Source organism: Tenrec ecaudatus, chromosome 1 (assembly GCF_050624435.1).
Source record: "Tenrec ecaudatus isolate mTenEca1 chromosome 1, mTenEca1.hap1, whole genome shotgun sequence".
NCBI lineage: Eukaryota > Metazoa > Chordata > Mammalia > Afrosoricida > Tenrecidae > Tenrec > Tenrec ecaudatus.
In genome coordinates, this window is record NC_134530.1 from 245,078,448 (window position 1) to 245,105,950 (window position 27,503).

General features: G+C 40.2%; 1 protein-coding gene and 1 non-coding gene across 6 annotated transcripts in view; both read left to right on the forward strand.

Moving 5' to 3' along the window:
- The window catches only part of MIA3 (MIA SH3 domain ER export factor 3), a 59,059-nt gene that overhangs the window by 29,987 nt on the left and 1,569 nt on the right, over positions 1-27,503 (forward strand). Inside the window, exons 1-23 of one of the 5 annotated variants that reach the window (XM_075530483.1) lie at positions 2,635-2,892; positions 4,060-4,191; positions 10,084-10,105; positions 11,724-11,812; positions 12,068-12,145; positions 12,229-12,339; positions 13,292-13,363; positions 13,552-13,656; positions 14,158-14,280; positions 14,378-14,489; positions 16,731-16,786; positions 16,877-16,967; positions 17,142-17,280; positions 21,547-21,648; positions 22,922-22,982; positions 23,089-23,124; positions 23,206-23,273; positions 23,401-23,501; positions 23,665-23,802; positions 24,546-24,614; positions 24,709-24,785; positions 24,923-24,994; positions 26,946-27,096. In XM_075530483.1, coding sequence (XP_075386598.1) covers positions 2,782-2,892; positions 4,060-4,191; positions 10,084-10,105; positions 11,724-11,812; positions 12,068-12,145; positions 12,229-12,339; positions 13,292-13,363; positions 13,552-13,656; positions 14,158-14,280; positions 14,378-14,489; positions 16,731-16,786; positions 16,877-16,967; positions 17,142-17,280; positions 21,547-21,648; positions 22,922-22,982; positions 23,089-23,124; positions 23,206-23,273; positions 23,401-23,501; positions 23,665-23,802; positions 24,546-24,614; positions 24,709-24,785; positions 24,923-24,994; positions 26,946-27,096 — 2,116 coding nt within the window. In that variant the 5' untranslated portion in view covers positions 2,635-2,781. Of the gene's footprint in view, positions 1-2,634; positions 2,893-4,059; positions 4,192-10,083; positions 10,106-11,723; positions 11,813-12,067; positions 12,146-12,228; positions 12,340-13,291; positions 13,364-13,551; positions 13,657-14,157; positions 14,281-14,377; positions 14,490-16,730; positions 16,787-16,876; positions 16,968-17,141; positions 17,281-21,546; positions 21,649-22,921; positions 22,983-23,088; positions 23,125-23,205; positions 23,274-23,400; positions 23,502-23,664; positions 23,803-24,545; positions 24,615-24,708; positions 24,786-24,922; positions 24,995-26,945; positions 27,097-27,503 lie in introns of those variants that run through there. The other 4 variants (XM_075530481.1, XM_075530480.1, XM_075530487.1 and 1 more) reach the window with 4 other exon arrangements.
- Positions 26,357-26,516, forward strand: LOC142438038 (U1 spliceosomal RNA). Its single transcript, XR_012782505.1, has one exon. It is a non-coding gene; the product is annotated as a U1 spliceosomal RNA (small nuclear RNA).

The following is a 27,503-nucleotide window of genomic DNA, read 5'->3' on the forward strand; positions in this document are numbered from 1 at the left end:
CATTTTTTTTTAAACATTTTTCAAATTCATTTGTTTGGATGGCTGACGGCACCTCCCTCATTTTTTTCTTCACCACTTCTGTGTCATCCAGTCGCTGTCCTTTCATGTCCCTCTTCATTCATGGAAACAAAAAGAAGTCACACAAAGCAAGGTCAAGTGAGTAAGGTGTGTGGGGCAAGAGAGGCTGCGTGAGCAGGTGCATTGTCATGGTGGCAAAATTAGTTCCCCGTCTGCCACAAATCAGACCTTTTTGCCCCACACTGTTATACAATCTTTGCAGAACCTCTAAAAAGAAAGCTTGGTTAACAGTCTGACCTTGTGGAATAAACTCCAAAAGCATTATCCCCCTCACATAAAAAAAGCATTTTTTTTTGGTGGGGGTAGGGGTACCCCCTAGTATATCCAACAGAGGGATTGCTGGATTCTTTTGAAATTCTATTCTGTTGTTTGATTTAGCACTGTACCACTCTGAATGATGATTATACATGTTTTTATACCCACCAGCAGTGTAGCAGTGTATGAAAGTTCCAGTTTCTCTGTCCCCTCTCCAGAATTTGTTTTCTGTTTTGTTTTTTAATTAGGCTGCTGTTGGCATAAGGTGATAGTGTGTTGTTTTGATTTGCATCTCCTGAGTGCCTAATGATTGTGAGCATTTTGGGTGTCATTTTGGTCAACTGTCTGTTCATGTTCAAAATCCCAAAATGGGATTTTGTTTTCTTATTGAAGTATTGCAGTTTTCTATAGATTTTTAAATTTATTCACTTTGCCACTGTATTGTTGCTAAAGATATATTCCCCTGTCATTGTGTTCTCTTTTTTACTCTTGATGAAGTCTTTTGATGCACACACGGTTTATTTTTCAGTAGGTCCCAGTCACCTATTTTGCTTTCTAATGTGTAAGCTTCTCTTGTTATTTTGATAGTATGTATTTGCCTTTCCATGAGGCCCTTAAGCTTGCCCCTCTTTTCTCATGATCTTACTGCTTTAAGGCTTAAAGATTATTTGGGGGAATAGTTTTAGGGTTTCACCTGGTCCCAGTGGCTCCCCAAAATCTAGAGTCCATGAGAATTTGAAATTCTGCTTTGCATTTTCCTTCTTTTGATCAAGATTCTTCTATAGCGCCTTTGGTCAAAATGTTTAGTAATCGTTTTGTCTGAAAATTTTTAAAAAGCATCTATCATTAGTTCTTTCTCCCACAGGGCAGCTGATAGGTGTGAGAATCATTTCCCCCACATTCTCTCACCGTTGTTCAATGTGCAGGTGGTAACAAATGGCATCTTGTATAGGTTTAATTTGCTTTTGTTTTATTATGAGCAGAGACAGAGAATATTTCTATAAGGTTGTTTCTTGTTCCTGGAAATTATCTCTTCATTTCTTCAGCCCATCTTTCTATGTTTGTTAGCCATTGTTTTCCCTATTTTAAAAGAGAAATTTTAGGAATAATAATCCTTTGTCAGTAATGTTACAAATATTTTTTTCCTCAGGTTAGCATTGTCAGATTTTCTTATTTTGTATTTTTGTGGAAGAGGCTTACCGACCGATTTTCTGGTTTTCTTTTTAATAATCAGATTTGCAAATCTTTTAGTTGTTCCTTCTGAATTTTTACATATAATTGGGAAGGTTTTCTTTACTTGTTATGCATAGAAAAATTTAATCCTTTAAAAAGTATTTGTTTTCATTTTATATATTTAGGTTCCTCACCCATGTGGAATTTATCCATGTAAATAGTAAGAATATCATCTGATTTATTATTTCGCAGATTTATTTATAACAGCATTACTTAATTAAAATTCTGTCCCTTCACCCTGTTGATTTTTATTGGATTTCAAGTGTTGGGTGTATTTGGCGGTTGCCTATTATGTTCCACGATCTGTGTGTTCTTGGGACAGTCCTATAGTGCTCTAATTACAGAACCTGTGCATTCTACCTCCCTGTATTCCAATGCCCTCTCATTTCGGCATTTTCCTGTTTGTTCGTGACAGTGCTTCATGACTTTATATTCAACTTTGATTGACAAATATCTTAAGATTGACACATATCATCCCTCCCTCCCACAACCGCCCACACTCCTCCCACCCACTCCAGGTGAAACGTCCCGTGTCTTTAATACTCAGATGTACTTTCCAGACTATCTGTGTCAAGTAATGTAACTTTAAAATGTCCCCCAAATGAACCCACTCGCCTAGTAATGACACGGTTTTGTGGGGGGTAAGCGTGATTTTAGGAAGGGGCTCAGCACGACGTGAGCGTCTGAGCGCTGGAGGCCCGAAAGGGGAAAGGCAGTTGGGCTTTGGGGCGGGCTGGGAAGGGTGGTCGTCGTCTGGAGAGAGCCTGATCCTGGGCCAGGGCCACTAGGCAGGTGTCCGCCCGAGTCTCACTTCCTGCTCCAGGTGGCCTAGAGTGGACCTTCCCCGTTCTTCAGCCCTCTGGGGCCCTTTCCCTTTAAATTTTTTGGGGAACCCCCGCCACCTCTCCTACCTTCGCCCCGTTCCCTCGCCGGCTGGTCTCTCTCCTCCCCCGCCTCGCTCGGCAATTGGTTCCTTCCGGGTCGGCCCCGCCCACTCGCGGTCGGGCCGCCGTCGTCGCCGGCGCGCTGCCGGGCGGGGTCTGATGACGTGTTTCACCCGCGGCGCTGGGTGAAAGTGTAGCCACCCGGGAAGGCCAGTGCAACCCGCGTCTCCGCCCCGCGGAGCCGGCCGCCTCGGAAGCCGGAAGCTTCCCCACAGGGGGTCCCAGCACCGTTCCCGGGGGAGTGCAGCCTCCGTTCAGCGGCCTCGGCGCCATGGAGTCAGTCCCCGCGACTGTGCCTTCCGTCGGCGTTTCTCCAGGGGACCCGGAGCTCGTGGGGCCGCTGTCGGTGCTCTACGCAGCCCTGATAGCCAACCTGCTGGAGGTGACCGGCCGGCCCCGGGGAGACCCTCGCTTTGTCCGCGGGGGGATGAGGGCTGAGCGGAGTGGGGAGTGGGTGCAGTGGCCGACAGCTCGGGGGCGGGGCGGTGGGAGGGGGAAGTGGAGTGTGCCGGGCCCGTGGCGGGTGGAACGTTGCAATGCTGTTTTAGGAAGGCCATGGGTAGGGCGTTTAAGGTTTTCTTCATTTATTAATACAGCACTCAACCATGAGGCAGACATTATGTTACGTTCTGGTGTGTAGTCTTGAGCAAAACCAAAACCACACCTACTGCCATGGTGTCAGTTCCAGTGCATGGCCACCTTATAGGACAGGGTAAGATTGCCCCCGAGCTTTCCAAGGCTGTAAATCTCCATGGAAACAGACTGCTACGTCGTTCTCCCACCAAGTGGAGCCATGCCCTGTCAGTGAGCGGCCAGGTGCTTTAACCACTGCATCAATGGTGTTCCTCAAGCAAAACACAGCTAGTATCCTGCCCCGTCCACTCATTTTCCTAAGAGCCCCAAACTGTTGGAATGAGGACAGGACGGTGGTTGTGTTTTGAACAATGCCAAGGTGCTAGATGCGGAGGGCAGTGGAAAGCGGAAGAGGACAGAAGCGGGCATTTGCTTAATGTCCTCTCTTGGACGAAACACTTTTATGGCACTGAGTTTTATAAGAGACAGTTAAATTCTGATCAGTTATAAGGAACTGTCTGAATAAAGTTAGCATTTGTCTTTAAGAGTGGAATAGAATTAGAGTTCAAAGTCTTAAAGAGGAATCACATTATTTGTGTTATTCAATTATCAGTAGTTTTTATTTTCCGCTATAAAACTTTGATTACTTTAGTGACATTTCTGTGTGTATCTCCTGTGATTTTTTTTAATCCAAGAGAAAAGCATGATTCCAAGGATTCCTAGCCATGTGTTACACAATATAATGTGATAGGCCTATTACAAACTGGAAATACAAGCTCAGTTAAAGGCATTCAGAAACGAAATGTTTACAAACTAAGTCAAACAAGAACTAACTATGAGGGTGCCGATTTCCACTGATGAGTCGGAAGGAACCACTGCAGATTTTTGAGGTTGATTTTGAATTTTTATGCAAGATTATCTGTGACCGCTTTATTGTAAGTACCTTTAAAGCTTCCCATTCACATTTCTCTTTCAGCTGGTTGCTACATTACCTGATGATGTTCGACCTGGGCCTGATTTTTATGGGCTGCCATGGAAACCTGTACTTATCACAATCTTCTTGGGAATTTTTTCATTTGCCATTTTCTTCTGGAGAACTTTCCTTGCTGTGAGTAGATTAAATTAATTTATAGGTGTGCTTTGATTTATAAATACAAAGGTTATTACGTAATCACTTGACCTTTTGTTTCTTTTCAGTTACTAATACCTGCTTATACGCCAAGCTAAGCTTGTAATGTATTCTAATGTAACCTTTATTGGTAGACTTAAGGAAACAAGACATTATGAGTTCAAATCTTAATGGGAAAATTTCAGTTTATATAAAAATGTAAAAATTAAATAGTATCAGATGGGCATATATACACTTTTAGTAGAATCAGTAAGAACAATTGTGAGGGTGCTTGACACATAGATGTATTTATGGATTGTGATAAGAGTTGTACAAGCCCCCAATAAAATGATTTTTTTTTAATTGTGAAGACGTCTCATAGGACCAGGCAGTGTTTTGTTTTGTTGAACATGGGGCCACCATGAGTCAGACTGACTGAGCAACACTTAATAGCAACAACAACAACATGGGAAGTTTGGAGAATGTTCGTCTAACTCTAGACAGTGGGATTCCATAACTGATCAGCTACCCTAAACATCAGGAGCCCTGGTTGTGCAGTGGCCGTGAGGTGGGCTGCAACCACCGCTGAGAAAGACAGGATGGCCTCCTTCCGCAGAGTTAACCGTCTCCACAACCTACAGGGGCAGCTCTTCTCTGTTCTTAGGATCCCTGGGAGCCGTCACCTACTCTATGGCAGTGGGTTTGATTTTTGGATTTAATTATTATCCTGAATAATCAAGATCCTCCTACAAGGACATTTAAAAGGATAGTATTTATTACAGTGAAAACTTGGCAGTAACCTAAATGATCAATAGTAAAAATCATTATGTGTCCGTAAAGTGAGATAATAGATAGTTCTAGAATTTGTATTTTTAAAAGACATTAAGGAACAGGAAATGCTCATAATTTAATGTGGAAAAAAGGGGAAATCAGTATTTTCAAATATAGATAAATTTTATATTCTTCTGTCTTACTCATATCTTGAAACAGGTGATTTCTAATTATTTTTTCCTTTGATATATTTTCTAATATGACCAATTACTATTTTAAAGATATTTATTTACTAAATAAATATCTTTTAATTTAGAAATACAGATTACATAGTATCCAAAGGCACTATTAAATTTTTATTCCTTTGAGTCATTTTTTTCAGACTCATGCTTCTGTATACATTTTTAAGGAGCCCTTGTGGTGCTGACATGTAAACATTGACAGTGCAAAACCCTAGCTGCTGCACGGGAGGAAAATAAGGATCTCTGCTTCAGTAAAGACTTGCAGCCTGAAACCTCTGCAGGGTCGCTGTGAGTCAGAAGCAGCTTGATGACAGTGGTGCACTTGTTTGCTTTGTTTGAATATGTGCTTATGTATGCTGATTTATGTATACCTAGAATCGTACTAGTAGCATGTCTTGAGTCTTTTTTTTTTAACTCATGCATTTTTGAGGTAGTTTTTTTCACAGCTAATGTGCCCACCATATTAAGTGCATCATAGCTCACTAAAGAAAATGAGCAGTTGGCAAGCCATATAATGTATGTGTTGCTTATGTAAGACAGTATTTGAAAATGAAAATAGCTTACTGTATTTCTGGTGATAGGAATAATCACTATCATAATCAATGTAGAGAGCATTTTACACTCCAAATTCCTTACATGTGCTACTCCAAGATCTGTTTTTATCTCTGTAGACTCATTTTGGCAGTTACAGAATTTCATTTCACATAAATGAAATAACATATTACAAACTCTAATCTGTTTGACTTCTTCCACTCATTGTAAGGTGTTTTAGATACTTTCATGTTATTGTAGTAGTTTAATTCCTTTTATCGTTAGTAGTAAAGTTTTATCTATTCATTTGTGATACATATAAAACTTGTATCTTATATTTTTCACATGAGAATTTTTCTATGTTCTTATAAACTAATGACATTTAGAAAATAGAACTAACTGGTTTTGTGATTAAATTAATCTATGCATGGCCATTTTAGAAAAAAAAACTAAAAACATAAAAAAAAAAAACTAAAGCTGTCTATATTACCAGAGAGGTTATAATTGTCACTTCTGGGCTGAATATATATCCTGATAACCTGTAGAGCTACAGTTCCAATTTTGGATAAATTGTATTTTATCATCTACATGGTTTTTTGCTTTCAGAGTGTTATTTATACGTAATCATTTTAATCATTGCGTAATAAGTAAAATGTTCGACTAATGTTAGACTTTAAAATTATTTCAGTTTTTTTTACTGCTGTAAATAAATGACTGAAATAGAAAAACAGCTGGGAATATGAAATTTGCAAAAAAGTGGACCAAAAGAATTAAAAAGAAAACTAAACAACATGTTTTTCTTTATGCCTTTGTAATTGTTTGTTTTGATTAATGTTGGACTAAAATTTTAAAAAACCAATTATTTGGGGATTATGATTATGTATAGCTTTAATTTTCTCCTATAGAATCACAAAATTTATTTTCATTTAAAAATATACATTCCTATAGAAAATACAGGAAGATTCAAAAGCCTAAAATGAGGATCAAGTAACCCATTACCCAGAAATATTTTTTACCCATGCTAATGAGTTTTAATTGTCTTTTTTCTCTTTCAGTTCTCCTCCAAATAGCCATATCTATGTAGAAGTTGCATATATATATTTATATATGTATACACAATCTGTTTAGATAATATCTGATGACATATATGTCTGAAATCTCAACCCCCTAAATTTTCTGTATTAAAAGTTTAGGGTAAATCCAGTGGTTTGTAATAACCAATAGGTGCTACACTGTGACACACATCAAAATATGATCATTACTGGGAGGGAGAGGAAAAAAGAAAAAATACTAGCGTTACTGCATTATTATGGTGATGTTTTAGTGTATCTGGGAATGTACTTTATTATTTTTAATTCATAGAAGGGCACACTATATACACTAAGTAAAGCACTTGACTTTTAGTAAATACAAATCATATTTAGTTGTTAAGCTTTTTTACAGATTTGACTTAAAGATTGATTTAGGAGCAGAACTCATTTGCATATAGAATGGTATTCTTTCTGCATATAATACGGTGTTTGTACAACTTCAAATCATCTAACATCAAAATATGCATCATCCATCATGGGTGCATGACTACATCCTCCTAGGTAGCAGACACTCTATGTTGTGTAGCTTTTCATTACCAAGTTAGGAGTATATTTGTATGCTTCCGCCTTTAAAAATATTTGAAAATTTAGATATCTTTTAGAAACAGTATTTTTAAAAACTAATACATTTTCAATCATATATATAGGTTTATCATAGTATAGCCATCTCTTGTTGAGCAAGTTTCTAGCGTTTTGCTCTGTAAGAATACTTTAGTGAACAATATTGCATATAAATTTTTCTGTTCTTTTAGAGAAAACTCTCACTAGAATTATTGTTGAACCACAAAGTTGGGCCAATCTGTACTTCTAATTAGTTTCCTGTGATTCATATTGTTAGCTGGTGAAAGCATGCAGATTTCATGTGTTTCTATTTGTAAATTGTATTTTTTAGTTAAGTGGAAGTGTTCATTTCTAATGAGAGAAAAAGAGACCTGTCATCTATACTTTGTACAGTATAAACACAATTGGTTGTTCTTAACAAACATTCATTTTTCACATTTTTGGAGTCTAGTTGTCATTTCTGGGGAGCGTTCTTGTCTCTGCCACCTCAGTTCCTTGACTCCTTGGTGTTTTCCATGGGCATAGCATCTGTCTCCCCTCTCATTGTTTCCTTCTCAATACCTTATGTGCTTTTTTCATTTCTTGAAGATGATTGGTTTAAGATATAGCCACACTGATATTTGGCATACTAACATAACAAAAAAACCTCTTCTCAAATGGGATTACATCCACATGTTTTTGGGGGGACACAGTTTGAGTCCTTTATAACCTGATACCTGGGTATTTTGGGTTTATTACTGAAATGTAGTTAATTCATAATACATTCTTATGTGGTATTAGGATTTCTCACTTCATGCAAAATATTGCTTTTATGTTATTTCTGTCTTAAAAATAGCCATCTGCACATCTGTCAACACATTCAACCAGTCTTTGGACTTTTTCTTCTATATTGAGATTCTTTTAAGTACATTAATTCATGATATAATAGGACCATAGTATATTGGTGACTCTCATAATATCTTAGTGTGTGGAACAATTATGCATAAATTAACTTTGTAGATGGAAAAACTTACAACTCAAGCTATAAACGTGACAAAAGCACTGGATGCAGATCTTTCTAAAAATTTAATACTTTTAAGATGTCCCAATTTTATTAGGCATATTAGTTTTAATGTCCTCTTAAACAATTGATTTTAAAATCACTTAGGGAAGAATTTCCACTCCTCCCCCTGCCCCCGCCCCCGATTTCTCTGAGGAATCCATTAACCTCATAGGGCTTTCCCTCCAAGGAAGAAAAGAGGGAGACTCCAGTAGGTGGCTAGAAGGAGCAAAACAGGAGACTGTTGATATTTCCTAGCCTTGGTTTATTTTCTCGAAAACCTTAGCACCTGTTTAGATTTTCACAAGGTTTTTTTTAATCAGCTTTATCCCCTGACCTTTGCTCGTCAGTCTTGACTTTTGACTTTGGAACCCTTGTTCCTACTCTCAGTGGCAAGCTCATTCCTCTTCCACTTTGGAGAAGCAGTCATTTCTTTCTGTGTTGTAATTCTGAATGCATTTTCCTATAACATAATTAAAATACTCAACGTTTAGATATCGAATTAATCTGAACTGTCTCAGATGACTTCGGAGCTGGTCTGAATATCGGATCATATATAACACTTGAAAGGGGAAATATATTCTGACCTTCAAAGAAATAAACGCAAGACTCCCTGCCATCAAGTCAGTTCTGGCTCATTGTGACTCTATAGTACCTCTTAATTATTTTAAGAGGGATAATACTTACATTTTATTATCACCTAATTCCTTGATGTCATTGAGGGACCCAGTGTTTGGGAGATGTTTTTTTGCCTGTACAGGAAATTGTCATTTCCGTTGTCGTTCATGCATTTTTTCTAGCAGTCTTTCATTTCAGATTTGATGACAATACTTTTAGTGGGCAGGGAAAAATCAGATGATGTAGGTTCTTAGAATTATTTCTAAAGTTAGTAATTAGGCAACTTTTTAAGTAGAATTTTTAAAACATGCTCTTTTTTGGCTTACATTTAATGCTTTATGTCCCCACATTATATTAAAAATTCACACACAAATGAAAATGGAAAAACTGCCAATACATGATTTCTGCCCCCTATTGTTCTTTTCTTTTTTTTAGTTTTATTGGCACATAATCTCCATATCATACAATTTAATACTTAAATCATATCAAGAATAATTCTACAATCATTACCCCAAGCAATTTTAGAATATTTTCTTATTTTTTATGGTTAAATTGCTTTTAAAATGTGTTGTATAAATATGCTTTCTAATAAGTAGAAAGAGGTGTATCTAAGTGCAATGGTTATGTTTTTCATTTTATTTCTTCCAAGACTTTTTGAATTATCACTGTTTCTGAAACTCATTCTAACTAGTTGGGGTTGCCAAAGAAATTATTTTCGATAAATGACTAATTAAAATATTTACATGTTATAAAATGCCTCATTTCTGTTATTAAAGTACTTGGCTATTAACCCAGATGTTTATTCACTAGATTTATGGACATTCCTTTGTTTGCAAAATCAGATAATTTACCTAGTGTTTTTCTTAGAAAATGTGAAAGAACTACCACTGCCAATTTAATATTCTTTTTTAATTCTCTTATGTTGCTGAACCAAACTACTGTACTTTTCATTTGGTTTTGATCTTGACTGTTTTACTAGGAACTAGTATTTTTATTAATGAAATGATTCGATATAAAATTTAATTTTTTTCTCTTCTAGGTAAAGAGTAGAGTATATCAAGGTAAAATTTTAAGCATATTTTGTTATTTATATTCTTCCATTCTTGGAATTTGTTGTGCATTTTATTTAAAGTAGAAATAGATGCAGTATCTTCTGGTGTGTGCTACTAACTGCTGAAGATGTTGTTACACTACGAACTGACATGGAAACGGAAGGGAATGGGCAGTGGGAGTGGAAGAGATGGGTAGTTTAATTTGGGGTAGATTACTTTGAAGGACTTGAGAAACATTTGAGTAGAATGGTTAAGGAAGCAATTGATTATATTACATAGAGTTTAACGTTTGAAGGGTAAGAGGAGTACGTTATACAGGATATAAGTAAAGATTAAGAAAACAACCTGCTTATTAAGAAGCTCATGACCCCTGGCAGGTACAGATAACTACAAAGCATTGTATATATCTTAAAAAAAAAAAAAAAGTTGCCATCCAGTAGAATCCATCTCCGATGGTCCTGCGTGTCAAGAGTAAAGCTGTGTTCCATAGGACTTTTCGTGGTTTATTAATTTGGAAGTAGATTGCCAGGGCTTCCGTCTGAGGCACCTGTGAGTCGGAAATTAGTGTGGCTTATACTATTTGAAATAAGATCCCTGTGGAAATATAACTAAGCAGCACTAAAGAATACTGGGTTTAAATTTAGATGAGGAGAAATTCCAGAGAGGGAGATTTGGGAGAGAGAGAGTAGAGGAGATGGAGCTAACTGAGTAGTAGCACATAGACCGGTACATGCTGGCTTGTAAACATTTAGTGGAAAATGGATAAGTCATATGAATAGTATGAATCGCTGCTAAATATAATTTAACTAACAGAATTTATAACTCCACTGTACAACCGTCAAGTTTGGTTGACATGAGTTGGAATTGACCAATGGCAACTAGTTAGGCTGATTTGACTTCATTTTGACCTTGATAAATTCACTTTATAGACAACCCACTATGGTTAGTGGGTTAGACAGAGCATTTGCCAGATGGTTGTTTTGACTTTCTTTGCCCTTAAAGCTTACAGCTTCTAATGCCAGATGTTCTTCTGAGTTACTGGTATTGTGTTCATCGAAGGCACTGTGAATAAGGTGTGTGCTGAGATTGAAGACACTTGTGATGTTCCCTTTCTCAAACATGTATTTAGAACTTTCTCCTTGCTGCGCAGCTTTCTACTACTGATTAACTACTGAAAATGCTGTGTCTTGATAGGGCAGATAACATATGAGCTGATGTTGACAGAATGCACATTAATATATGTGAGCACTGTTCCTGAGCTAATGCTTTGATCAAGACATTCAGCATTTATATTTTTTATTTCCCCTTCGTGAATGTCATATTTGAAGTGATTCCATTTTCTGACGAGAAAGGTACTTAGTGAAAGGAGAGAGTTTTGATCTGTAATATTTTACTTGATTTTCCCTTTATTTAAAAAAATTTGGAATCTCATAAAAAACAAGGGCTAATTTGTACACCTTTATTGACATTCATTACAGATTGTTAGGTGTTCTTTGGCACCTAGCAACAGTAAGTGCTTTACCCGCAGAGTGTCAGTGAACACGCCTGTGCTGCTAAGCCATTCAGCAATTCAGTTTTATGTAGTGATCCATATTACTCTCACAGGGTTTTCTTTCTCCCTTTGTAGTTTCTGAGCAACAGATTTCTGAGAAGTTGAAGACGATCAGGGAAGAAAACAAAGAACTTCTAGAAAAATTGTCAAAATATGAACAGAAGGTATAAATGGGCGTCAGTTTTTTCATTTTTTGTTTTCGCATAGTTCCAACTTGAATTATTTCCATTAATTATAGTCAATTATTACTGTACTTTAAGTGATGTTTTATTATTTTCTGTGAACTCTGAATCTCGTGCAATCGTGTGTATGCAGCACTACATTCTTTTATAAGGGGGTCACTGACTTGAGGTTTAAGCTTTGATCGCGCCAAAATTTATGTTTCTGAATTTTGAGTGCTTTGTTTCATACTTATGTAGATCAAGGAGTCAAAGAAACACGTTCAAGAGTCTAAGAAACAAAATATGATTATCTCGGATGAAGCAGTTAAATTTAAGGTAAAACTCTTCTGAGAATTTTATCTAAAAACAAAAGTAATATTAGAGTAATTATTAATCTTAAACTATGTATTTTTTTGTAGGGTAAGATCAAAGAGCTTGAAGAAACTAATCAAGTTTTGGAAGAAAGAGCTAAAACCTTGCGTGCTCTGTTAGACTCCGAGCGAGAACAGAATGGGAAGAATCAGGACTTGGTAAGAGTTGTACTGGGCCTGTAATTTGACCTTTGAACTATTTTGCACATGGCCATTACCTAAAGTAACAGTGGGAGTCAAGGAAGTTAAATCTTACTTTTGCCCATTTTTGTAGAACTTGAATGCAACATCTCACTTGTATGGGCCTAGAATTTTTTTTTCCTCGACCTTGGGTATTTTTCATGTTGCTTGGCTCTGCTGTCAGAAACACAAAGCAACTAAGAAACTGCAGCCCTACCATTCTGTTTAGTGTGTGTGTGCAGTTCTTTTTAAAATAAAGAAATTTTGAGTAATTTTAGAATTACGTAGAAATCATAGTTATCGTTCAGAGTGTTCCTGTATATGCCATACCTTGTTCAGCTTCATGGCCTGACCCAGGTGTGGCTTGCCAGGTTTTCCCGCTGTAAAGTTACTTGGCTATATTCTTAGGAAGGAAGTTGTTGTGCACAGTCAACACAGTTACAAAGTGAAGAGTGAATTCCTACTTCTCTGAGAATGCAGTATCCCATCAACTGTTTGGAATTCTTCTGTATGGGAGATTCATTTCTTCTTCCTCAAGTCTTGCTATTTTTAAAATTCAGACTAAAGAATTTCAAAGTGACCCTGGGGAAATTTTTCCCCCCTCTACGATTAGCAAGAATCGTAGATTTGAACTGTTTTCTTTGGAAGTTTTTCTGTTTCTTGGCTTTCATAGTTTTGTTGTCATCTATCATCTTATCTTGTCACCAGGAAGGTCACAGAAGCCACGAAATATTTCTCCCTTCCAGTTATTCTGTCATTGTGTCTTAACCAGCTTGACTTTTCCTTTAGGCTAAAACTGGTTCCTCTGCTTTTACCTGAAACATAGGACGTGGTTTTGGGATATGTTTTGTTAACGTTTTCTTGTGTTTAACCTACTTTCGAGTCTTTGTGTTGAAGTCCTAGTAAATGTGTTCTCCTGTGTGTGTGGCAGATACTGGAAAACAAGAAGTCGATAGAGAAGCTAAAGGATGTTATTTCAATGAATGCCTCAGAATTCTCAGAGGTAAATTACACACAGTTCCTGAGGAAACTTCATTCTGTGTATATTATTATATTTTGGCTTGATTGAGGGGAAAACATTTATTAAGGGACAAATACTTTAAGAGGTGGAAATTACATGTCTAGTTAAGAAAGTATAACTATAAATTTTTTGTTGTGAATTATTTAATTAATAGAGGTATTTTGCATTAGGTTCAAATTGCCCTTAATGAAGCTAAACTTAGTGAAGAAAAGGTGAAATCTGAATGCCATCGAGTTCAAGAAGAAAATGCTAAGCTTAAGAAAAAGAAGGAACAGGTAAAGGAAAAGTAATGCCATATGTGATGTAAAGTAGATAATTGACTATTACCGTCTCTTGAATACCTTTTCTTAGATCCTTTTGAAGGTAATGCACTATAAATGCAGACTTCAGATGTTAGATATGCAAAGTTTAAACTGAGTACATCATATGTCTCTCTCTTCTTGGTTTCCTGTGTTTCTGAATAGTTTCTTATAGCTTCACAGGGGTGATAGGTACAATTTTTAGACCGAATATTTAAGTAATCTGAAGCCTTTAGTGGACAGTTATTGCTCCACTGAACAAGGAAGTTTACATAATTGGGAGTTCTCAACTTGGGAGACAGTGAGTTGTGCTTTGCTGTGGACGCTGGAAGTGAAGTTCTTGAATTGCCTGTGGGAAGGCTTTGTGAAGCGTGCAATAAACCGATTGCCTCCTTTGAAAGCGCTCAAGAAGGTTTGGGGGCCCTGTTGCCCTTCCTTGTTCACATGGTGCTGACATGATGTGCTTTAACTTGGCAGTTACAGCAGGAAATAAAGGACTGGACTAAATCACATGTGGAGCTCAGTGAGCAAATCGCATTGTTTCAGAGGTCTCAGAAAGATTTGGAAACAAAGCTTCTTCACAAAGATGATAACATTGATGTAAGTTAATTTTCACAAACACAGGCTTAAATCTGCTGCTTCCTTAAAATTGAGACGCTGTTGCTGATTACCTTTTTGCCTTTTGCTTCTTTTGTAGGCTTTGACGAATTGCATCACACAGTTAAATCGGTTAGATTGTGAATCTGAGTCCGAGGATAAAAATAAAGGTGAAAGTGGGTCAGCTGAATTAGCAAACGGGGAAATGGGAGGTAAGGTCAATGTCAGGGAAGGTAGATTCCTTTTTACCTTTCAGTCTGTACGTCGTTGATGCAGCTACTTGGCTGGCTGAATTCCCTGAGACCTACAAGGGTGCTTCAAAAAGTTTATGGGGAAAAGATGAAATTAAAAGATCATGATTTTTTTCCAAGAACCTCTTTAAGCCCCCTTGTGTGTATGTGTATCAGTGATAGGCGTGTTGCTGATGAGTGTTTAACAATGAACATGCAGAGAACACTGACTTCCGTTTTCCCTCCCGTTGGGCATTAGAGAAGTGGCCTGGAACTGGAGTGGCACTAGTTGTGTCTTACTTGTCTACGTAGTGAACATTATAGAGTTAGGCGATACAAGGGGAAGCAAGGGAGTCCGGATGGCACCGTGGTGGTTAGGTGCGTGGCTGCTAACCAAGAGGTTGGTGGCATAAACCTACCAGCTGCTTCCTGGGAGGGAGAAACCTGAGGCAGTCTGCTTCTCGAATGATGTATGACTTGGGGACCTCATGGTGCAGTTCTTCACTGTCTCACAGGGTGGCAGTGAGTAGGGACCATTGCTATGGCAGCATGTTTGAGGTAGAGAAACAAACTGATTATGTAACTTCATGGAAGTGACATTTGATTTGTTGGGGTAATATTTTATGCTTTAGGTGAACATTTACACACACAGTTATGTTCCCCATTAGCAGTTTTAACAATCTGCCAGCATTCTTATTACTCCCATTCTGTTTGGTCTCTTTCCATTGGTCTAGCTTTCCTTCCCCTCCTTGCCACCTCATCTTTACTGTACCAACATTTACATTTACAATGGTAAATGTTGACCATTGGGTCTCACATAGTTGATTAAGAGACACATTACTCAAGGGTGAGAGTTGGTTTTATAAGATGTGTTAGTTTGGGTTGACTAGAGAAACAAATTCATAGACACTCCTGTATGGGGAAAAGCTTTATATACAAGAGCAGTTGAATGTTAAGAGAACATCTCAGCCCACTCCAGTCAAGTCCGTAAGTCCGATATTAGCCCAAATGTCCGATAGAAATCTATAAAGTCCTCGTCAGACTCACGAAACACATGCAATGATACCAAATGTGGGATGATCACAGGCCAGTGGGTGGGAAGTCTTGTGGATCCAGTGGCGTTTGAAGCATCTTAGCGCTGGGTCTCCACGTGGCTTCTCCAGGTCCAGGGCGCTTGCTGCCATCAGCATAGATCCAGGTGTCTTGTCAGTAGAGAGTCTCTCAGGGAGTGAGTGTGCATCCTGCCTCCAGTGAGCTGTTTGTCTCCGTAGCACCTCCTGCAGAAATAGCTTCAATTCCAAGCCCGAAGGCTACTCTCAGACAAGAGTTTTTCTTGTGCTCCTTTAGTGTCTGTTGGTGTGAGAAGTCTGGCCTTTTGTAGGAGCTCAAATTTTGTTCTCCATTTTCTCCTGCTTGCGCTAGATTTCTGCTGTGTCCTTGGTCACAACAGTGGGTGATGCTAGCCAGACACCATCTACTTCTTTTGATTTCGGGTTTGAAGAGGAGGTGGTTCACCTGGGCTCTTGGTCCTGTGGGCGGCCTTTGGTTTCAGTGTTTATCAATTCTAGCTCATCTTCACTAACGAGTATTGAAGGGGTGGAACGCCTAAGCCCACTAAGCTGTTCAGAGTGGAGACTCGAGGGTAGAGATACTCAGGATGAAGACTGTTTCTAGGCACCGTTTCCAAGTTGGGTGTTCCTTGCATAACCCCTGTCATCGGGTCATTGCGACCATTTCAGACTGAGTAGAACTGCCTTGTGGGTTTCTAAGACTTAAATGTTTAGGGGAGTAGAAGACCTCATCTTTCTCCCGCAGAGTGGCTGTTGGTTTTGGATTGGTCATCTTGGGGTTAGAAGCCCAACGAGTAACCCACCATGAGTGTTTGAACCACGGTTGACAGCAGATTTAGGAGGGGGACTATGGAACACTTCCTTCTGAGCAAAGACATTTCATTTTTTATTCAGACAGATCCAAGAGGGAAGAAAGAAGCTTTATCTCACGCCTCTTGCTCTAGAATGACAAGGATAACATTTTTATTTTACACGCTGGGAATTCTTTTTTTTTTTTAATCTAAATTGGCTAATTTGCTTTTCCCTTGAAAGTTTCAATGTGATCAGAGATAATTGTTTAGTATTTTGGATATCAGGAAAATAGAGAGTTAAAGGCAAGAGAGGAAAAGCCAAGAGAGGAGAAGGTGATTAAATGAAGCTTTTTGTTCTTTAGGTGACCGGAGTGAGAAGATAAAAAATCAAATTAAACAAATGATGGATGTCTCTCGGGTAAGGCCTTTTGTACAGAGTAACATAAATGACTGTGAATTCATAGGCTGACACACCTATAAGACCACTTCTCTCTTCTGCAATTTTTAGACAAAAACAGCAATATCAGTTGTTGAAGAGGATTTAAAGCTTTTGCAAGTTAAGCTAAGAGCCTCGATGTCCACTAAATGTAACCTGGAAGGTAGGTCGCTTCACGAGAAGAACGTTCCATGCTTTGGAAAGAATTGATTTTACTTGGGAAAGCTGAAGGCTGGCCTCACACTTAAATACTTCTCCCCCTCTCAGCAATTCCCCTGCACCCCATTCTCAGGTCCACGTGTGCATCCAGAGAGCTCACATGTTTTACCCTTTACAGACCAAATAAAGCAGCTGGAAGATGACCGCAATTCACTGCAGACAACCAAGGCTGGACTGGAAGAGGAATGCAAAACACTGAAGCAGAAAGTGGAGATTCTGAATGAGCTGTACCAGCAGAAAGAGATGGCCCTGCAAAAGTACACTTTGTGTTTTTGTATTGTTGAAAATAGCGTGTGTGGTTTACTGTCTGCACTGCATCTGCTTGATGGCAGTGAGTTTTGAGTTTTGTGTGCAGAACATTTTGCCTTTTATAAAGGTTCTTCACTACCCGCCCCCACACTCCATTTATGAGGAGTGTATATTTGTCTTGTTTCTTTTCTGCCTCATTTTCTGCAACTTTTCATTTCACTCAAATTAGTTACCAGGCATTCTTCCCTTGTGTGTGATGGTGGTTGATTTGCAGGTGTAAACAGTGACGTCTGCAGAAGGATCAGTGGGGAAAGGGGGAAATTCTGAGTGAGATGCCTCGCCAGGGTGGCTGTAACTGTGGGCTGAAACATTAGAATTGGGAGAGCGACGCGGGGCCGGGCAGTATTAGAGGCGCTGTGCTGGCACAGCAGTGTAGTGCCCCCTGCTAACGGGCAGGTTGGCATTTCAAACTCATGCCATCACTGTGGGAGCACGAAGGTTACAGGCAGTCACGGTGCGTGGTTCTCCACTATCACTGGTGTCCCTGTCAGTCAGAATTGACGCGACAGCAACCACCACCACTACTACCCTTTCTAAGGTCGGCCACTTATTTTACTCTTCTTACTTTGTGGTCAGTAACTTCATTCTGATTTACCTTCCATTTATTCCAGGGGCTCGTAATGTAGCTGATTTAAATCCTAAGCTATTTGTATGGTGCATTTGACTAGAATGAGACTTTTGAAGGAATCATTCGTCACTGAAGGTTTCATAACTCTGGGACTTAGCATCGTCAAATATTATATCATCATTGCAAGAATGTTGGAAGTTTTGAGTGTGGAAAACCTGTTAGTACATATTTTAGGGTTTTATTAATCTTGTGAGATAATATTTCAAATGTAGAGTTCGCTGCCTTTTAAAAGACACACTTTTGTGGTTCATTTTCATTTGTTCTCCATATCAGGAAACACAAACTCATTGTCATTGAGTCAGGTCCCACTCATATCGATCCCGGGGCTCTCTGAGGCTGTTACTCTGTACTCCTGCAGAGAGCCTCACCTTCCCCATCTCTCCGTGGGAGCACCTGGAGGTTCCACCTGGGACTTGCCGAAATTACTCACCACTAGACTGCTCGTTCCTCCTTGTCGTGGTGAGGTGCCACACACAGCTCCTAGGTCCAACTCGAGTGACTCAGCACACAACACAACGAAACACCGCCCGGTCCTTTTCTCCCTACGAGCACGCACAGTCTCTGAAGATAGGGTGCCTGTGGCAATTGATATGTGTGTTTTTCTGATACTTTGTTCTTTGGGCAGTCAAGCAGTCTTTGAGAAGGTCTTTCTTCCCAAAAGCAAAGGTGGTTAATCTTTCTTAAATATTTCGGCTGCTACTGCCATTACACTCGGAAACCTTGTCAGTAACGTTTTCTCAGCTTCTCCATTGCTTACTTGGCCAACCAGGCTAGTTTTTCCATATCGTGTTCAGGCCAGTCTAAATGTGTGCTGCGCTTGAGAGAAACATTTATTATGGAGTCGCTCTGGTTGTAAGGAGCACTTGATCCGGATAGAAGAGAAGCAGGCCGCTGCTGTTCTCCATGATAAAGGAGCTCTGTTGGGTGAGGTGGACTGCGAAGGCCAGGGCTCAAAACCACAAGCTATGTGTGTGGTGGACGGGGCAGGGTTTAGCTGGATGAGATGAGGTTATCTGCCGTAACGACATGCCGCCTCAGAAAGCTCATAGAGGGTCGCTGTGAGTCCAAATTGACTCGATGATGGTGAGTTGGTTGGTTGCTTTTTTCCCCCTTTGTCCTTCCATGATACAGTGTAGCATTATTTTATTCCGATCCTCCAATATCCACTCAGTCATCCTGTCTGGCCGTACTGCCTAACCCCAAGCTACTGTTGTTAGTTCAGGCCCACATCGTTTCTTCTGATAGCCCCCTAGCTGATCAGTCACCGCCTTTGATCAAGTGTTTCCCTTATGGCTCTTTCTGAATGCCGACTCATCTTCTCTACACCTGCTAGAACGAACTTTCTCTAGAAATAAAGCTTTTTCCTGTCATAATGTGTGTAAACTGTCAGAAGTGCTTCATTTTGATTACAGCCCCTACAGGGCTCGATAGGCTGGCACACAGGACACTCTTCCTCTGTGGGATACAGGTTGCCTCTCCAGGTATGTGGCCTGCAACTCCTTCTAAGGCAGTGGTTCTCAACCTTCCTCGTGCCGCGACCCTTTCGTACAGTTCCTCAGGTTGTGGGCGACCCCCAACCATAACATTGTTTTCGTTGCTTCTTCATGACTGTAATTTTGCTAAGCGGGTGACCCCTGTGAAAGGGGTCGTGACCCACAGGTTGAGAACTGCTGGTCTTAATGTTTCCAGAGCTGCACCCACACTCCACAGAGTTCCCTCATGACACCCCACACCTTCTGTGTGCTGTTTTCTCTGCACCAAAAATGCTGTTTTGCTTTATTTACATTTTAGTTTGAAAATTTCGTGTCGGCTTCTGCTCAAGTATATACAGGGTATGTTCTTGAAAATCCATTGTGGAGTGAGTTGTGGCATATATAGGTAGATGGCTTTAGAGACTAGGTGAGTACTGTTTTCAATGTAACCTAGATTCCTTGTACATTCCATGAGTACTGTGCAGGCTGCGTAGTCATCCAGTCATGGTTGGACACCCCTGCCCCCGCCCGGTCCGTTTCCCCTGTCGTTGAGGTCTTGCCGGCAGCATCCTGTCTTGTGGAGGGCCTGTCAGACCTGAGAGGCACCCATAGCATATGAACAGTGTAGGGGATATTTGAGCCCAGAATCATGTTCTCTTCTTGCAGAAGAGGTTTGGCCAACAATTAAGGTCATTCAAAACCAGCTTATTAGTCTTTTAGGGAGACTGCCTTGCTGATTTGGTACTCCAAGTGTGTGCAGTTCTTTCTAGTCTCAACCAAAAGCTTACGGCTTTCACCAAGGCCCCCCTGATAAGCTTTAGTCCACTTGCTTTCTCTCTGTGGGGAGCTCTGCGTCCTGTGAGAGTGACGCCCAGTGCCAGGCTCACCTGTCATGCTCGGATGCCTTTCTTTCTTTCTTTCTTTTTACAGAGTCTTGGCCTTATCTCACTTCCCTGCCTTGGTAGCTCTCCGGCATCTTCAAACACATCCTCCAAATTTTGCCCAGCTGTTATATATCCATGTTCTCAGACTGGCAAACTACTGAAAACAAAATTCTCACCTCTTTATCTTCAAGATTGTTTTCTGACATCCTTTCATAAGACAAAACTAGGAATTCTTCACTTCTCACATGTTTTACATAGTAAACTATGAACTCCTTTATTGCAAGGATAATTTATATTTTAGCATTTTGCAAGGTAACACATATATAGATATACATATTTTAAAATCTTTTAATATTGAATGATAACTATTGCTAACTCTTTTATAGATATAATTTCAAATTTTACTCCGAGTCAGTAGAGAATTGAGTTTCCAGTTGAATCAGCACTTCAGAACTAGCAGCAAAGATAGATGAGAGTAACCAGGAAATAACATTGTGGACATTGTAAATGTTGCTGCCTGTACAGTCTGTGTTATAGTAGATTGGCATTGTGAGGGTGTCCAGTTTTCACCTGTTACTCTCATAACCCACAGATGATGGGACAAATCAGGGCTGTTGTTTTTTTCCTGTTTGACAGACATTACCAATATGAAGAGTTGTCTCTTTGCTTAGTCAAGATTCCAGTGAAATAGACAGCAGGCATTTCATATCCACAGTAAAAACTGCATGGTTAATGGCACAGTTAAAAGATACGTTAAAAAAACTCCTTTGGGAGTGATTATCGTGAATCAAGTCTTTCAATAATGGAAAAAATGCATGCAATTGCAGGTCTTTCCCTGGTAGACCTCAAAGAAATAATTACCTGGTCTTTATCTTAATAGACTTAGCTAGTTGAGTTGATCAGTTTTGACTTTCCACAGTGAAATAAAATGAGCCTTCTCTATGAGGCACACAGTGCCTTTATTTGATTGTTTTACTCACTAGTGAGTAGAGAATTATGAGGCCTTGGGGAAAACACAGGTGACTTGGCCAGCAGACCTGAGTTTAATTTTTATCAGAAATAGCAAGTTTGAATTCCTTCCTGTGATCTTTTGAATATGTATACATTTTATCCATCTGAAGTATAGGAGGTTGTATTTGAACGGAAACATTACGACTGTAGGAAGGGCGAAACAAGTAAGCACTTTCCATGGGAAACTGGTTGTATATGGCTATTTCTTGTTCATCCTAGGAAACTGAGTCAAGAAGAATATGAGCGGCAAGAAAAGGAGCAGCGGCTGTCGGCTGCCGATGAAAAGGCAGTTCTGGCAGTGGAGGAAGTGAAAACTTACAAGTGAGTGCAGCTTCGGAAGAGGATGGCAGTGGCTAGTGAAATTACAGTTCGCTTTTTAAAAAATCTTACATCCAAATTCAAAGAACACAAAGACATTCAATTCACAACAGAAAAATAGAAATGCCAAGTTAGCAAATGAAAAGTGTTAGCAAACATTTCCATAGACCAGTGCCGGCAAGCCTGCGAGGACCCTTGTTTCTAGCAAGCAGCTCTGGGCCATTTGCTCGACTGGCATAGTTCTCCAGGAAAGCAGTTTGCTTTAAGATGTACCAAAGGCCATAAAAATGACCAGACTGTCTGATCATGTTTGTGTTCATAGCTCTGGAATATTTTCTATGGATTTAATTAAAAGAAGATGAAAATTTTATGAAGAAAGATTCATAGTAGGATGATTGGTGAATAGACTGAAGACCAGTGAAAGACTTTATACTGTGTCAACTCAGAATCCCCAGCTGTTAAATTGACATATAACTCATGTATCATAAACACAACATTTCAGCCCTCTCAGAAAGAATTGTACAGTTATCAACACAACCAGTTCCGGAATGTTTCTTCCTTCTTGTACTCGGTGCTACAAACTCCCCATTTCCCGCTAATCTCCCCTCCCATACCCCCAGTAAGGCACCATTAAACTAGTTACTGTTTCTTTTTTTAAAAAAACCAGTTACTGTTTCTATCAATTTACCTATCCTAATTTCATATTACTGGAAAGCATACCAAAAAAAAAAAAAAACAGTAGGAGAAGAACCACAAAATAAACCAAAGGAAAACCTTAATCAAAACGAAAGTAGAAAATATTAAAACCAGAACAAATTTAAAATGGGTTAAAAGGAGATCAAATGCTAAGGTGTTAGATTTTAACCTAACTAGTTCTGCAACAATCCACTTGCCACTGTCCTCTGCAAGATAGCAAGCCTATTCATAGTCCTGACCTGTGGCCAGAGGGAATTCATCAGTCTCAATCCATGTATATTTTCTTGTTTTTTTTTACTCTCTGAAGCAGCTTTAGAATGTGTCAAAAGGATATCAAATGATAGGTATACATTTTAACATAACTACATCTGCCATAATTGAGTTTACAATGCTCCCTGAGGAAATTATGGAGTATTTATTTTTATCATATTGTCCTCTTACTAGAAACTTGTAAATTAGGTTTTTGTAAATACAGAGGAAATCTATGCGGGTACAAGTTGTTACTGCAAAGGGATTAGGGTCAGATCGTGTGAATTGTACTCAGTGTGCTTTACCTGATAAAAGCGAGTATCGTTTTTAGGCGGAGAATTGAAGAAATGGAAGAAGAGTTACAGAAAACAGAACGCTCATTTAAAAACCAGGTAATAATTATCCTGCCCTACAGTTGGAGAATTCTTTAATATCTGATACAGATTGTTCAAATGAATTCATGAATGTATTTATTTTTTGATATGTGCTCTTTCTCAGATTGCTACTCATGAGAAGAAAGCTCATGATAACTGGGTAAGACTCCTCCCCCACGCCCACCCCCTGTCTTGTGTGCCACGTCTACTACAACTGCATCGGGCTGTTTTCCTTTACTAGCTCAAAGCACGTGCTGCAGAGAGAGCTATAGCCGAAGAGAAAAGAGAGGCTGCCAACTTAAGGCACAAGTATGTCATTGTAATGCTCCCCCCACCCCCACCCCCTGGATGTTTTTAGGACTATGATGTCTTGGTTTCTGGCAAAGGTATTCATTTTCAGTGTCATATTCAAGTCCATTCTTTCTATGTATTCAAGATTATTGGAAATAACCCAGAAGATGGCGATGCTCCAAGAAGAACCTGTGATTGTAAAGCCAATGCCAGGAAGACCGAGTACGCAAAACCCTCCACGGAGAGGTAGGGCACTTTGTAAACGGAGCCTTCAATCTTTTTGCAGAATGTACTCCAATTGCTTTCTATTTCTGTATGTCATGATTGTGATGCCCGAGAAATAAGCCCATGCATTTACTAAAGGAAAAGGCCCTTTTAAGAAGAAATATCAAGACCGTTTCTTCTCCAGGTCCTCTAAGCCAGAATGGCTCATTCGGCCCATCTCCGGTTAGTGGTGGCGAGTGCTCCCCTCCACTGACAGCAGACCCTCCTGGGAGGCCCCTCTCTGCCACTCTCAGCCGCAGAAACATGCCTAGAAGTGAATTCGGTGAGCATTCCCATCTTTCCTGACATACAGCTGTTTCAAGAGCGTTTGTCTCTTCTATGTGAGAATCCTAATGCAAACCGTATTTTAGATTCTGTCCAGAACAGAGAAGAAAATGTCATGCTTTGTCCTCATGGATAGTCCGCTGTAAATCTGCGATAGAATAGAAAGCATTTTAAAATAATTTTCCAGGGGCTGGGGGAAGAGGGAGGGCTTTGGGTTTTGTTTACTTTTGTTTTAATGAAGTTTCAAGCTTTTATCTTTAAATCGCTTGAGGTTTCTTTTCTCTAATACTATTAAGCATATATGCTTTAATATATCATTGATATAAAATATATTACCTATCATTACTATAATACTATAATGTATTCATCTATTTATAATAGATGCTGATATCAAACTTGGCAAGATATGGATGAGAGATTGCACGTAGACTGAAAATAATTAGCCTGTAGAATTGTATAGAGTCCAATGCATGACTGAAGGCCAGTGTTACTAATGTGTGGTGTTTATTAGTCTTTCTATCCAAGGTACTTCTTAAAGTCATTCTGTAAATCCATACCATAAATTGTAAGTGATTTTCCAAATATATATTTGGGAGATCTATTTTTAATGTTGCTTCATAGGTAGAATTGCCCTATGGTCAGTTCTCCAATATTGGTCTGTTTCTCCTGAAAAAATACACGTAGGGCTCTCTTGGTTTTTCCTTTCTCTCTGTGACTTTTTACTCTCCTGTCATTCTCCAGGGCCAGTGGACGGGCCTCTGCCTCGTCCACGATGGGCATCTGACGCATCTGGAAAACTCTCCGCCTCTGGTAAGTGTGCCCAGAGTTCAATGTGGAGCTTCTGTACTGTTCCTGATGGAGTGCATGAGCCAGAGTAGATCTACATCCGTTCTCTGCCCCGCAGACCCGGGACCTGGCCCAGCCGCCGTGATGAGCAGCAGCTCCAGGAGCTCTTCCCCTAAGGGGACGGACGAGGGCAAGGTGAGTTCTGCAGCCATGTGATGTGGAATTGGGCTTTTCAGCCAACGTTCCGCCCTCCTACAAGTCCCTCTCCTTGCCTCATCTCTCGTTTGTGTGTCCTGTGATAGCCATACTATCTTATTTTTCTTTCTAAAAAGCCAACTCTTCCCCAAGAGCCCGAAGGCGCCTCAGGTGCCAGCAGCCCATCTGTGCCTGAGCAGCCAGTAGCAGTGAGTACTGAGAGGCTGAGCACGGCACTAGGCCGCTGGGTGTGTGTCTGGAAAGGACATAGGAGCACGGCACTAATCCTTGTGGTTTTGAATTGCACGGCAGCATTGGTCTTACGCTCTCCTTGCCTTGGGAGTATTGCTGGGAAGCTGAAACCTGGTGCGTTGGTTTTTTTCCTGCCTCTTTTCCTATTTTATTAGGTGATTAACCTGCTTAGAACAGCTGTTGTCATTAGAATAACCAAGAGTGAAAAGTCATCACCCCAACTTTATAGCATGCTTCAGTGTTGGATGCTCTTTAGATATGACAAACTAATAATTTATAAATTATCAAGGATACATGAGAGAGTGGGGAGTGGGGAAGGAGGGGAAAAATGAGGAGCTGATAACAAGGGCTCAAGTAGAAAGCAAATGTTTTTAGAATAATGAGGGAAACATACAAAAGTACTTGCCGTACAATGGATGGATGTATGGATTGTGATAAGCGTACGAGCCCCCAATAAAATGATTAAAAAACAAACCCAAGCCCACAACACCCAATGGATTCCAACTGCTGGCAGCCCTGTTTTCCTAGACTCAGTCTCTCCTCTCACTCGGAGTCGATGGTGGGTTTGAACTGTCAGCCTTGCGTCCAGCAGCCCAAGGCCTCGCTCACAAAGTCAATTGCCTCTCCTTCCTCCTTATTTTATCTTTGTTTGGAAGTGTGCTGTTTCAGAATCACTCCATTTTCCCTAGGCAAGCCGTATTTTGAATGATCACAAATGACAGACTGGTCATAGAAGAAATCCTGGACAGTGAAAACCTGCAGTTGCCTCTTGAGGCATGTCCAGCAATGACACTTAAGTTAGATTCACACGGTGTATTTTCTTGTAGCCTCTACAGAGGTTAGAGCTGGTGAGGCCCTTTGACCCTACCTACCTCACCCTCCACCTGGAAATACATTTATTTAAGGTTTCTGATCCATTTTCCTAGAGGACATGAATATTGGTCAATACCTCATGCTATACTATTATTAGTGAAGGAGGATATGTATTGAAGCTGTGCCTGATTTGTATCTACAGCATTGTTTCTCTTGGGAAAGACCTTCCAAGTTGTAGCTGAGGATGGCAGGAGTGCACATCTCGGAGCCGTCTTTTCATCCCAGGGAGCTTCTGGGAGAGAGGAGACCCCATTGCTACTAAGAGGAGAGGTGTAAAGAGACTTGGAGTCAGAGCTGGTGTTGAATTTCAGCTCAGCCTCTTTGTGGTCATCAGCAAATTATGTAATTCTCCGTGCTCCTCCCTGTTTGTTGCCTCATATTTAAAATCAGGTGATCCTGCTCAGAGATTTAGAGACTTGAGAATTAGAGCTTAGATACCAAAGGCCATACTTACCTGGCAGGGGAGATACCATGATCACGAAGGTGGTTTTCCCAGGACGAGGCTTATTCATTGCACTCCGGATGTGCTGACCCCTGCGATTTCCCCAAAAAATTTAAAATTTAAAAGAAATTAAAATTTAGATACCAAAGGCCTGTTGAAGGTACTCTGGCTAGTAGCGATATTGGTGCACATAGAGAATGGACTTCTCCTTCCCCTTCCTTCTCTATATTCCCATGGAAACAATGAGCTAGCGCGGTGATGGGCAGAGGGGCCTGCCTTAGAATTAGACCCCAGTGTGTATGGTAAGAGTTTATCACTGATTGGGACTTGGTTCTCTCAATATTCTCTGACAGTCATCTTGCTTTCCCTTCCATTTATATATGCAGGGACTAATTTTAGGGGTGTGGCATCTTTGTAACCTCTCTGCCAGTGGGAGTGAAGGGGAGGGGCAGCCACCTGCACTGATCCCGCTGTGCGCGCTAGTAAAGAGGTGCTAGAACCTGACTCTGCTTCACCAGGTGCAGCTTGTACTGGTTTTGGTGCTTTTGGCTCTCACTGAAATATTTCAGAACTTAATTGCTTCTCCCCGACAGGTTAGCATGGCTGTCAGAGGACCCCCTCCTTTCCCAGGAACGCCCCTCATGAGCTCCCCAGTGGGAGGCCCTCCCCCACCACCCATCCGATACGGACCGCCGCTTCAGCTCTGCAGACCTTTTGGACCTCGACCACTCCTTCCACCATTTGGTAGGATAATCTGAATGGTAGTCACTGACGTGTAAAGTATATGAATCTTTTTCTCTAGTCCCTGCTGAAAACTATGAAGCTGCTCTTACAGCACCAACTTTTCTCTAAGTTTCTTAGGACACCTGGATGCTACATCATCTCTCTACCGAGCTGGGTGGCAGGTACCTCTTACAGACATGAAAAAGCCATTTTTAAAGGGAAAAAAGTATCAATTCTGCAGATGTTTATTAGGCTTTGTTGGGCAATATCCTAGGTTCTGTAAAGGATAGAAAGGTGGATAAGGCACATCCCACAACCCAAGAGTTTAGATGCCCTACAGCAGATAGACATTATACAACACAAAGCTCAGACTCGCCCTTGTTGGGAGCATATGCAGCGTGTCCCAGAGAACAAACGAGGAAGAAATC